Below are 13,561 nucleotides of genomic sequence, written 5' to 3' on the forward strand. Positions count from 1 at the left end.
GATCCAGGGACTACCAAATCCACGAGCTCGGGGAGCAGCACTCACTGTGCCGTGGCCTCGATGGCAGCTACATTTGCCGTATGGACCCTGCAGGCACTACCTTCAGTGCCTCGGCAAACTCTGTGATTTTCTTTAAAAAAAAATAAAAAGCCTGTCAAAGGTGGTATTACTGCTAATAGTCATTAGCATATCACTTTTGTAATACCAGAGACACAAAGGTGTTTGTGTGTGTGCTGACACAGTATCTTTTTAATTAAAAATGAGACAATCTTTTCTATGTATATATTTTAAGACAGTCTCGCTTTGTCACCCTGGGCAGAGTACCGGGGCATCACCGCTCTTGGGCTCAAGCGATCCTCTTGCTTTGGGTTTTCATTTTTGCTCAGGGTCTCACTCTTGCTTAGGCTGGTCCTGAACTCGTGAGCTCAAGCAATCCACCCTCTTCAGCCTCCCAGAGTGCTAGAATTAAATAATAATTTTTAAATGTGTACGTAGAAACAAGCCTGGACCAGCTGGACACTAGATCCCCTCTGCCCAAGGGCAGCCCATTCTTGGCTCTTCTCAAAGGTGTTTAATGCCTTCAGTTATGAGAAAGGGGCCAGGCCCAGAGAGCCCTCCTCCATGTTCCTCAGCACTGTCCTTTTCAGAGCCTGGCTTGTACACTTCCATGGTGAGGTCTTCGCACTTTTTGGCTCCGTGCTCCTATATCCCTGCCCCGGCAGGGCCTGTCCCTCAGCCATGCGTCCTGTGGCTGTGTGCCCAGCCTTCTCCACTGTCACAGCTCTGCAGGACCCGGGGGCAGAGGATCCTTCACTGCACCAGGGTGTGACTCTATTACAGCTGCATGTTTAAATTAAACTGCCATATCCCCCCTGAACATGGACTTGCTGTTCAAGGAGGACCGTTGTCTGGGCAGATAGCCCTTTTGTCATCCAGGACACACTGTTAGCCCCAAGTGCACCCAGCAAGCATGGGGGTGGAGAGTGGGCGGTTGCGGCACCCCACGTGTGGAGGTTGGTGAAGGAGAGATAGTTTCCTGGGCTTCTCCCTTCTCGCACTTTCTAGAGTCATGTAGTTGCACTTTTGGTCTTTACAAGCGAGGCCCATGGGGTGGACATGAGTGGCTCCTGTCACCTCTCTAGTGACTGTATTTCATAGCATTGAACAATCCTGCCTCTTCTCAGCAGCGCTGAAGTGATGGCACAGGCACAGCCGTGGGGCCAGGAGACTGGGGTGGGATCCGTGCGGGATCTGGTATCTGTCAGCTTCTCCAGCACTTAGCTTCTTCCTGCAGAGACGGCAGAAACCAGCATTTTTGTCTCTCCTTTGATCCATCTGGCCTCTTCGTGTTGTGTGCGTCTGTCTGGATCAAGGTGGAGCTTTGTATTCTGGGACCCATTATCTCCGAGGCCATACCTGTGTTTGACAGGTCAGGCCGTCTACAATCTGCTCCCTCTTCTATGCAAATTACGTGCCCAGCCTGGCTCTCAGCAAGCGACTTCTGTGTCCCCCCATGATAAATCAGTTTTTTCTGTTGCTACCAAGAAAATACATGCAATAACATTGCTTTTTTGTTTGGTCTTTTAAAAAATATATATAATCTCATTTTTCATCATTAAAATTGCCAGAAATGGTAAGCAGTTTTGTAACTGCTTTTTGTTGAAGTTGAGGAGGTGAGACACAGCAAAATCAACTATCTCCTATTAACTTACCTATTGATAACTTGAGTTCAGAATTTTAAATGTTAAAAACTTTATGCCTTCCATCATTGGAGACATTGCTTTTGGGTAGCTTGTGTACTTTCTTACAGCACTCAAAATTAGGAGATTAGAGAAAAGCATTACTCTAAAATACGCATAATTCAGGTTGCAGTTTGAGATTTGAAGAGACTAATTTGCATCAATAAATAATGTACACACATTAGATCTTCCAGGAGAACTTTGTGGTTGTTTTACTAGCTACAAGATAACATATTGCATTTGATTTCTCAGATTTTTCTACTCTCAGCATTCTGCCCACATCTAGCCACCTTTCATCACCACCTATTTGAGCAACAATAATACAAACGAAGTCTAATTTTATCAGAGCCTATTAGATCGTGCTAAGTCTACTGTGAAAGAATTCGGGATTAGGTTCGAAAGTCAAAGTACTTTCCTATTTGGTTAATCCATTTTATTTTTTCTTTCAACCATTGATTTAATTTTTATTTTGATCGTGATAATTAATTTTATATTTTACATTATATAAAATGAAAGGTTAATCTACTTTAATGGATAACTAAAGTTGAGCTATAAAAATATTTGTTCTGAAATGCTAGTGAGAAGAATAACCGTTCCTCTCATTTTTATACCAATCTGTGTAACTTAAACTTACAGTTGAATTTTTAGCAAGTTTCCAAATGCAGTATGGCTGTGTGTGTGGGAGATGGCCACAGGTATTCCTAAAATTTCCTTCCATAAGTAAAAAGTAATATTAAGCTCAAAGCATGATGAAAAATCACATCCTAAGTGTTTGAATGGTAGAATCCTCATTTCTAACCATTTTTTGGAGGAAGGAATATTTAAGTATTTGACCAACATCTCACTTAGGAACTGAATCTCAGGATACGTATCTTCTGATTGTCAATACCATGCTTTTTTCCTAGAATATTAAACCAACTTCCAAATGGGAAAGCCCACTACTCTGAAACAAATGTAGTTGAGTGTGTATGAATGAGTCACGTCACCTCAGATCTGTTTTGTAGGCTGAGTTTCCAAGGGCTTGGTGGAGAGTCAGCCCAGCTCCTGGGAGGCAACCTGGTTAAGTGCCCTTGCAGGGTACAGGCCGGCGGGGCACCAATCTGGGGGGCTGCCCAGCCTTTGTGGAATTGCAAGAAGAGGCCAGGAGAAAGGGAGAAGGGTTGCCAGACAGGTATTGCTTGTGTTGAGTGCTGTGACTGGAAGGTCTTCAAGTGGGCACACAGGGACATGTGGCCCATGAGGAACGGGGACCTTCTCTGGGTTGTGCGAGCTCTGAGTGCCGTTAGGTTACAGAGGAGAGAACATAGTGGGAATGGAAGTGTCAGGTGGAGGCAGAGAGCAGATGACAGACAGCCTGTTTTCAGTTATTTATATATTATCATAAGGACTTCAAAAACCACCTGCAGCATTTTAAGTAAAAGAATATGATTGTTGGGGCCAGGGGGTAGAAGATGGGTTGTCCGTGCAGGACAGGATGGTAAGCGTCAGCCTCGGTGGCAGAGAGACCAGCTGTAGGGTAGTAACGTGAGAACCCATGGGAATGATGGTGCTTGGCAACGCGAGAGGAAGGGAAGAAACCGCTTTCCCACGCTTAGCATCTCGTGCGTAAAGATGATGATGAGGATGTAATTTCGCTCATTAGCACTGCCAGGCTCAGAACCTCGAAATCATCAGCTCACTGTGTAACCATTACCAAGCTTTCTTAATTTTTTCTCGAGAAATCTAATTTCACCCCTCTTTCCAGTCTAGCCCAAGCCCTTGTTGTTTATTATCTGAGGTTTTTGTTAGGGTCTCCTAACTGGTCCCCTTGTCTCCAGATCTGCCCAGGGAGTGCTGTGGCCATGTCCTTTTTCTCAGGGTCCCTCAAATGTCCGAGCTCTTTTTTGCCCAACACAGCACACTCCTTGAGAGTGGTGTCCTCTTTCTCCCCAGTATTTAAGTGTCGTATTCCTTCTTCCAGAAACTTTCATCCCAAATAGTATAGTTTTTTCTAAAGCACTGATTATTCAGAACGCATCTGAGACTTCTAATGCAAAGTATTCTGTGAACATCAGCACATTCTTGTGAATCCCTTGCTATAGATTATTTTTCATGGCAGTTAGGGATGCCGGCTTTTTGGGGACAGGCATACTGATTTCTCCAAAAAATAACAAAAAGTGCACTAGAGCATTAGGAGCTGTTCACTATTTTATCATGCTTTTACCTTTTCGTTATTTTTCTTTTGTTTGTTTCTTTACTCAAAAGAGTCTGAGCAGTGCCTGGGATCTGTGACTCCATACACAATGGTCTGTGTGTTGCTCAGACGTACATTGGACCTAACGCTTATTCCTGATTCAAATAAAGATTTTTAGTGGCAGTTCCTTCAGGGGGATTATGAGTGTTCCCGTTTGATTGCGTAAACAGTCCAGTCAGAATTTTTTTTTTTTAATTTATTAGAATTGCGAATAGTTATATTATTTTCTACCATGGGCAGAAAATAATGTCCACTGTGGGCATTATCTGAATGTTCAAATCAACTGGACGCCAAAAACAATTGGCAAAAGTTCAGAAAACTGAGGGCGTGACCCTCACTGTGCCTGTCCTGGGGCATTGTCTTGGGAAAGGAGGGAGAAGGGCAGTGACATTCATTCTACTGTTAACCCTTGGGACAGTTCTACCAGCTTTTTTGGGGGGGGCTGGATTAAAGAGAAGTTTAGGGTGTCAAGAAAAAGTGAAGAGTGCTTTTCAGTAATAACGCTGGAAGAGCGAGCCTGCTGTTGCGTCCCTCCACCCTCATAGACGGACAAGTTGATTTTAAAAAATGAAATAAATCTGTTTTTAGAGAATCTGAGGAGTCATCTGTTTGAAACATCACCCAATTCCTTCAGCGTTTTTCCTCCCCTCACAATCGCTGTCACTTCTTCATGGCAGCACTTGCTCTGCCCGCCCTCTGGTATTAGTATAAACGCTCTGAAGTCTCCCTGCTCCGGGCCAGCCCTGCATGTGTGTGTGTTGGGGGCGGCGGTGTTCAGAAAAAGTGAAGTTTTTCCACTGCCAAGAGCTCCTCGTTCTAATGTTAAAAGTCAGAGTCCAGAAAGGCAGATCTTGTTATTTGACACCATCTGTATCACTGGCTGTTCATTTCCTACGTCATTCTTCCTCTTCCAAAGTCAAAATATTCAAGTAAAATAAGACATAGAAATAGTATTGGTGTCCTCAATGTTCTCAAGTCCCACATTGGACTTTGCAGTGTCTGGAGTTCAGTCCTCATTTGTTTGCATTGTTTCTTTTTTTTTTTTTTACCTAACATTAATAATAAGAAATTGCTAGGGATCAGTGGGTTTAGTAAACTTAGTGAAATTTTCCATTATTAATGTCTCATTTTATAATAACTTACCTTTGGGTTTAAGACAATAGCTTATGAAGATAGGGTCATCCTGTGCAGAAGTTTTAGATTTGAGCCTTTGTCTTCTAAAGTCTATTGTAAATAACTCAAGGATCTCTGTTTCTGTCATTAAGTATTCCTAATTCTAGGGTAGTTCTTTATAAATAAGGAGCAATGAACGCCAATTCATTGTATTGTTGGCTATTTGGTTAATCATTTGGTCATTCCCTCAAATACTTCCCAGGGCCTTGACCTCAGAGGAGAGTACTTGTTGAGCTTTAAATAATACGTGATATCATGTTGTTATTTTAGCTGTGTATATCTCTGCTAATATCTATTGAACAGCTCACTTAAATCTAGTTGTAAGTCTGAACAAATCACTTAAATCCAGTGAAATTGTCCAAGTTGCCTAAAATGATGGCATTACCTGCTAACTCTTACACTTATGATAAATAACACTGTAGGTGTTCTGAAGTTAGATTTATAAAATGTACCCATTAGGGTAGGAAACCCATCTCAGACCAACACAATCCATCAGGAAATAACATTGTCCTACGTAACTGAGTTCTAAAGTTGGGGAGCCTCGGGGATTAGTTTCATATATAAATATATATTATACATTAATAATATATATCACATATATAGTATTGTTTCAGGTTCATTGAAGGTACAAAGAATTAGGTTACACTTAGGTTACACTGTTTGCATTTGTTAGGTAAAGTCCCTCTTATAATTGTGTCCTGCCCCCAAGAGATGGACCATACAGCACAACCCCCCAAACCCCCCCTCTCCTCCCATCTGGCTGTTCCCTTGTCCTCCCACCCCCCACTTGAATTGATTTGAGTTTTTCTCTCATAAGGGCATCTATTAGCTCGTCTACTGATTTCATGTTAGAACTGAGTTAGATTAGATTAGATTAGATTCTTGCTTCTCCATTCTTGTGATGCTTTACTAAGAAGAATGTGTTCCACCTCCATCCAGCTTAATACAAAAGATGTAAAGTCTTTTTAATGGCTGAGTAGTATTCCATGGTATACGTATACCATAGCAGCCTCAGGGATTGTTGATTCCACTGTCCACAATTCAGCTAGCCACAGAGTAATTCCAGGGCTCAGAAGCATTTTACTTTCTTTTTCATGGCTATGATGGGGAATGAGTTACCTCCCCAAGCATGGAATGCGTCTCTTCAGCCTTACTGGGCCATTCTTGGTCTAATCGCCTTGAACTAACAAGTCAGCAGGGCCCATGGCGTCTGTGTGACCTCCCTCTTGGAGTTAGGTTGCACTCCTAAACACAGATTCATTAGAAGGAAGGAAGGAAGGGAGTGGGGTTTGGATAAGCAATCAACCAAGATCATTACAGTATTACCAGAAACATTGCTTCTCAATGAATGAAAAAACAAACTAATGACTACGTGGCTTAGAGCCGCCTTTTTACCCTAAAATGTTTGCAATAATTAGACGAAAGTATTTTATTGAGGGCAGAGCTGTAGAACTTTGAGCTTCAATTAATACTTGAAGTCATCTTCTCCATCATCATTAACACAGATGCCTGATCCTTTCCAGACTTCATGGGGACCCAGTCCTAACACGATGTCTTTCAGAACTGAGGAGCTTAATTTGTAACATGGACTAGAATTTTAATTGAGCTACATTTGCATCTGTTGAAAACATGGTAATTAGGTATGTTTTAATTGCAGGATGACTGGGCTGCATTAAAGAGAAATGAGCAGCTTCATGCTATACTTTCTTAAAAAAAAAATAACAAAAACTTGAAAGGTAACCACATGAGAAAGTAGCTGACAGTTGAGCACATAGAACAGGTTCGAACAGGCACAAATGTTGTCAAAAATGGAAATTTCCGTTTATTTGGAAGGAGACCATCATCTTTCTTTGTTCAGGCCACCTCCAAAATGAAAGCAAATTATCTGTAAAATCGAGCAAAATTAAAGAGGAGAAATTCCAAATGCACATAGCATTAAAAATAGCAAATCATCTAAATGTAGGTTTATGATTAGTTCTAATGAACATGTTACATCAAGCCATTTACTACTGATATATCACTGGTACTTTTCTTATTTGAAAAATTATTTATATGACTATTTTGTGTTTTCTTAAAGAGAATAAAAATTTTTATGTACCTTATAAAACTAGTATAAAGAAAGATTGGTTTTAAAACTTGAGATTTGACTAACATGTCAGTGACCTTAAAATTATACATAGTTTTAAAAAAATAAGCATGTATCACCAATTTCTTTGAGCTCTTAAAAACCACAGTATTTCTGCATATAGGCAAGGTAAAGTGAGAGATTGTTATTTTTCTCTATTAATTTCAGAGTTTCACATCTATAGTGTGACACCGTAAAAGAACATTCTTATGTTTGTACATATGAAGCTACATATTGCTAAATATTTTTAATTAGTTGGCATTCAGAGAGATTAGTTAAATCAGCACACCCCCAGAAGAGTGTCTGTGATAATGTATTATCGAAATTAGAATGTTCAGAACAAGCATAAAGAATTCTCCAAGGTGCAAGTATCATTTTAAACAGTCCACTTGCTCGAGGCAAGAAATTGAGGTAGGAGTTTTGATTTTATAAAACGAGGTTATAAAAACTCGAGGTTAGTAAGCGATTTGATACTAACTTAACTTCACCCAATTTGGAAAATAAGTTGCATTACACCAGAAAATTATTGCAAATATGAAAAAAATTGGCAACAACTACGCCTTCAGCATATAGTGAGTTGTGAAGGCGCTGCCTTTATTCCCTTACCGAGCCAAGATCAGACATATGCCCCTTGAACTTCTGCCAAAACTATTAGGCAGAAAACTAACAGAATTGCTACTGATACTCCATTCATGATTTATGATAATGGTTGCTGTGAAAGACTAAGTCATTTACATTCAGGGAGCTCATCATTTTGTTTAGAATTTCAGATATTGTCAAGGGTTATAAAATCCATTAGATGATACATGTAGCGCTAACAATAATAGTCTAAAATACACCAGAAGCTGATCAGAGCTGTGTTGGGTACAGTGAGGTGGTGACTTGGCATGCTTGATGAGAGGAATGGAGGCATTTTTCTGAAGACAGAAAAATGGTGGAACCTAGAAATTGGCTACAAGTTTGATTGGGACAAAGTCATGAATCAGATTTTATCAACAGTCTTTCAGGAAGAACTCCATTTGTGAGCAGCTGGTATTTGCTGGGCAATCCTCATTTTAGGAGCTTAAAGAAAGGGAGAGAGACATATTTGATGTGTCACAGGAGAAGTGCCCACAGTAAAAGATTATAAGGAGCTATGAAATTTTGTTGAACGGAGATTTCCATGCAGGAACTGTAGAACGATCATTAGCCTCCGTTTGTCTGGTTTGAGTATACCAACAGGACCTGGGTTTTAGAGCTTTGCGAGAACTTTGGAAAATTGTCGCATAATGTATACAGCTCTGATTTAATTTAAAAAATTGTTTCCTAATGATTTGGTCAGTTACCTCAAAGGTCAAGAGAGTGGTTTGTAAGCAGGCAAAACATAGCCATGTTCAAGGGTACTAGATAAGCTGCTGCAAACTTGCCTAAGTTACATTTACATTCTTTGGGGGAGTTCTCTTTTGAAAAGGCTACACGTAAGTAGCGTGCCCTTGGGCCAGCTGCCCGGGTATTCCTTTTCTGTTCTGTGTACAACACACACACACACACAAATAAAATAAAATAAAATAAAAATGCAGACTTCACTCAGCAGTATTTGTAAGGCTACGGACTTTCATTAACTGTGTCCATGTGGAAGTTGTGACTGGTTTCTTCTAACCAGTCTGCACACTTAGTCTTTATGTATTCACTGATAGAGAGGAACAAAGCAAATTTCCTAAAAGCCACCATCTATGTTCTTTAGAGGCAGGTCAACCTTTCTAAAGTCATTTATGGGGTTGCCTGCCAGTCCTGTAGTTTAAAAAAATTCTGTGACTTGGTCATGGCTGTGCCATCATTTCATATGGTCTCTTTTCAGAGACTCCCCAGAGATTGGGATTGTTTCCGCCAGTCTTATTATACCCTTGATATTGTGTGTTGCTCATTCAAGTGTCTCTTGTTGCTGGAGAGGAAGCCTGAATTTTACTTGAGAATGATATGAACTTGATTTGGAAGTCAGTTCTTTGCAAAAGATTGAGAAGAGGCCCCATTGTTCTGTCTGGCACTGTGTTGAGTAGGAAGCTCAACAACATTCAGCTATACTTTCTTTGTTGATGCTGGAAAAAGAAAAATGACCCTAGAATTCAAGGAGTAATCCAAAGCCCCCCTGTACTATATTTGGAGAACAACTTTAGGCACTAATCTCAGAAAAGACTTCTGAGAATGGCTGTTAATATGTACATCTATGCTTTCTACTTAATAGAGAAATTCTTAAAGTTCTTTTGGTGGTTCGAAACCAACCTCAGTTACTTGTAATTCTTTCAAACGCACAAAGTTTTGAGGTAATGACTTATCTTCAGACCACGTTCTTCCTAAGTCTTGGTTCAAGGAATAGAAGATTGTTATTGCTACATAGGTCTTTTTATCTGCAAAGGAGGGAGGAGTACAGTCATTAATTTACACATTTTCATGGCTCCATGCAGCTGTGTTCAGTGGCTGTTGTGCAGATGGGCACACACAAGTGTTTAGGCTGAGGACTTCTTGTAGGCTTGATTTCAGATGTTCACCTGTGCAAAGAAAGTTACAGAGGCTGAGGAGATCTGTTAGGGCTGTAAACTGAACAATCACTCTTCTGCATGCAGAAATCATAAGTGGACACATCTTTGGAGCCTGAGGAAAGACATCCTTGTGTTGACTTGGGTGTAGTGGAGCAGATTAATAAGAAACCAGACTGTATTTGAATTCTCCTTACCCTTCTTAAGGAAGTGCTTCAGGAGGGGCTCCTTGTTTTCTTTCTTTTCACTTGGCAAATATAGCACACAGGGCGCCTTAGAAGTCTGCCCGTATCATGAGGTCATGCTGGGTCACCCAGCAGCTGCACAATCTGTAGCCCAAAGTGTATTCCTGTGAGCGCTGTAGCAATCAGTCAGAGGGCTGTGTCTCTCTTACCTTTCCTTATTTATTTGCATTCCTCTGAGTCTTGGCAGAGGAATGCACATGTTCATGGGAGTCAACCACATCGCATGTTGCATTCTGATTCAACCCAGAGTTAAACAGCATTGCCGTCCATGTCAGTGGCCAGGCCATACTACAGAAAGAAATGTGGGAAAATAAAGTGCTCATGTGTATTATAGTTTTTTTATTTTTGTTCCTTTGGTTCACCTTGTTTCCCCTCTCCCCCTGCCCTTTTTTTTTTTTTTCTCTCTCCTTCCAAGTGGAAGAAGACACAGAAGAAAGTTCAAGATCAGGGAGAGAGTCCGTATCCACGGCCAGCGATCAGCCTTCCCACTCTCTGGAGAGACACATGAACGGAAACCAAGAGAAAGGTGACAAGACCGACAGGAAAAAGGATAAAACTGGAAAAGAGAAGAAGAAAGAGAGAGAGAAGGAGAAGGATAAAATGAAAGCCAAGAAAGGAATGCTCAAGGGCTTGGGAGACATGTTCAGGTAAGTCTTCACCATGCAAACTAGACCTTCCCTAGATACACATGAGTGAGAGAGTAACAGAAATTCTGAAAGCCCGTGTGGGGTGCACACACCCAGCATCCCAGCTACTCGGAAGTCTGAGGTGGGAGGATACTGTAAGTCTGGGGGTTGAGTCCAGCCTGGGCAACATAGCAAGACTCCCATCTCTAAGCAACAAAAAATAAACAAATAAAAAGGACTGAAAGCATAGATTTGAAAACATGATCTTTCGAGGTCAGCTGAAAATGCATGTATAATTTCCACCTGCTGCATTTTTTACTTTCTTAAGGATTTCACTTGAGGTATTTCAGACCATTTTAGCAGCCTTAATGATGGTATCTTGCCAGCCATGTGAATAACTGTTGGGAGGAAGGAGGGACATGTCTTCATCTTAGCTGTGCATAAGAGTGAAAGGCCCAGTGAGACAAAGGGCTATTAAAGCACTGTTTGTTCCTTTTTGTGTGTGTGAACAATGGTTCATTATTTAAATTTAACATGGAGCTCAAGTTAGTGGTAGCATTTAAAGGTTCATTAATAACAAGGCTAATAAAAAAAGTTACAAATAGACCTTCAATTAAGCTGTGTTGATTAATTTAATACTTATTACTTCAGTCTGTAAAGATTTCATTAAGTGTAGTCTCTGGCTGTCTCTTGACAGTTGTTTTTGTGTCCCTAAATTATACTTGAGGATTACTTAGCATAATCATTTATTTTATTTTATTTTTTTTTGCAAATCATTGCCATACAATAAAAGTGACAAGTTGTTCAGAAGTTGCACTGAAACTCTCCCATAAATGTTCATTGACGGGGGTTTAACATATTCAGGCATTTAATGTTAAATATAAAGATTGCTTGATTGTCCCATAAATTAACCCCTAAACATATCAAGATGATGGTTTAAAATTGAAAACATACAGCACAGCCCCCTTGACTTTGTATTATGAATTCCTTCGTTTTAACTTTCTCTTTTAATTGCAAAATGGGGACCAAGCATTTTCATTTTCATAGAATTTCTTGATTTACAATTCTGAGGCTGACCTCAATAACTCAGGGAGTCACAGATTAAGTCAGGCCTGGAAAGTCCTGGAATCGTGGCCCAGCCCGAAGGGTACACAGCACAGCAGCTGTGTTCTGTAGCCATCCGGTCGAGCCAAGTGCATAGAAGAAGGGAAGTGACTGTACACTTTACACCGGCACAAAATCTGGCCCGTTAGTGCTATTTTCTTTAATTTAAATAGAATTGGATTTCTGTCTCCCAGCACTTCTGAACACTGGGATTTTCATAGTTTTCTGTTAGAGCTTTTCTTATTTATATACTGTTTCTTCTGAATGCATTTTCGGTCAGATCATCTCTCTTCATTACGTTCCCTGTCTAAGAATGTAACAGGATGAAATCACTCTGACTGGCACTGTCTTTCAGTCTTTGTGTTAGCCAGGGGGGGCTTCATTCCATGTACCCGAACAGCTCATAAACTGACACATACATAATGCACAGAAATAAGGCTGCTGCCTATCAGTTAAAATTTAAGGAATTCGCACCGCAGTCCTCTTCAGATTAGAGAATAAGAATGGGAGGGAACTTCCCTGAGACCTATGGCACTGTCACTCCAGGGCCTCTCCTGATGTCTCCGTGAACGCGGAGACTTCTCATTCATCACCAACATGTATCTGATAGGTACAGTTCTCTGTTCTTGACATGGATTAAAAAATTATAAGTGATCTTTTTCTGTAACTTGCTGCTCTAGAAGAGAGGTCTACAGTAGAGCTTTTCCACTGGGATCAGGAGAGTGGAGAGCGTGGAGGAAAATGTGTACTGTCGCCAAAGGACCCTGGAGAGCAACAGAACGCAGCTCTCTTTCTGTTACCAGTCCTGCCAAACACCACATGATGTTTGCTCTAGATCTAGAGGCTGCAGCCTCTGTCTGTGACTTGTAACGAAAGTCCGCTTTGTGATATGGGAGTTGACTCCACGTTGCCTTGAAAATCAGATTTTGTGTTCAGATGCAGGGGCTGAAGTTTTGTTTTGTTTTTCTGAAACTTCGGATATTCTCCCCAGTATTTAAGAATGGCTGGTATGAAAATCTGGGCCAGCTACACTTTTCTGTGTACCTAGCATCAGTGGTTTGCGAGAGGCAGCCCACATTTGGCTTGGAAGAGCCAGTTGTTCTTGGTTCTTAAACATAGCCAGTACTAAAAGGGAAGACTCAAAATTCCCCACTTCAGAATGACTTTTACTATATTATGATCTTTGATTTTGAGATTATTTACACCTGTGGCATGGGCATGGCTCTAACACCATGGGTACTGCACAGCTCTCTGCAGCTCCATGTTCTGTGACATCATGCTGGTAGCTAAAAACCTACCATGGTGGGCAGCGCCTGTGGCTCAGTCAGTAAGGCGCCAGCCCCATATACCCAGGGTGGTGGGTTCAAACCCGGCCCCGGCTGAACTGCAACCAAAAAATAGCCGGGCGTTGTGGCGGGCGCCTGTAGTCCCAGCTACTCGGGAGGCTGAGGCAAGAGAATCACTTAAGCCCAGGAGTTGGAGGTTGCTGTGAGCTGTGTGAGGCCACGGCACTCTACCGAGGGCCATAAAGTGAGACTCTGTCTCTACAAAAAAAAAAAAATCTACCATGGTGGGTGTATTTATACCATGGATGTCTATGAACTTCACAAAACAGAATTTTTCTTCCAGGAGAACAACACACCATCATATAGAGAGTGTAAACATACTTTTGAGCAGACTTTTTTAATCTATTGACACCTAGACAGGGTTGGGTCCTATCTAATTGCAAACCCTAGCCCTTTGGGAAAGCGTTGAAACTTGCCAAATATTGCTCCTCAAAATGAGCTGAGAATAATCTGTTCA

At 41.1% G+C, this 13,561-nt stretch overlaps 1 protein-coding gene across 21 annotated transcripts in view; it reads left to right on the forward strand.

Moving 5' to 3' along the window:
• PARD3 (par-3 family cell polarity regulator) overlaps positions 1-13,561 on the forward strand; it is a 760,426-nt gene that overhangs the window by 522,126 nt on the left and 224,739 nt on the right. For all 21 annotated transcript variants that reach the window (XM_053573215.1, XM_053573201.1, XM_053573216.1 and 18 more), the window contains one exon: positions 10,444-10,675. In XM_053573215.1, the coding sequence (XP_053429190.1) occupies positions 10,444-10,675 (232 nt within the window). The remainder of the gene's footprint in view (positions 1-10,443; positions 10,676-13,561) is intronic.

Source organism: Nycticebus coucang, chromosome 20 (genome assembly GCF_027406575.1).
Source record: "Nycticebus coucang isolate mNycCou1 chromosome 20, mNycCou1.pri, whole genome shotgun sequence".
Classification (NCBI taxonomy): Eukaryota; Metazoa; Chordata; class Mammalia; order Primates; family Lorisidae; genus Nycticebus; species Nycticebus coucang.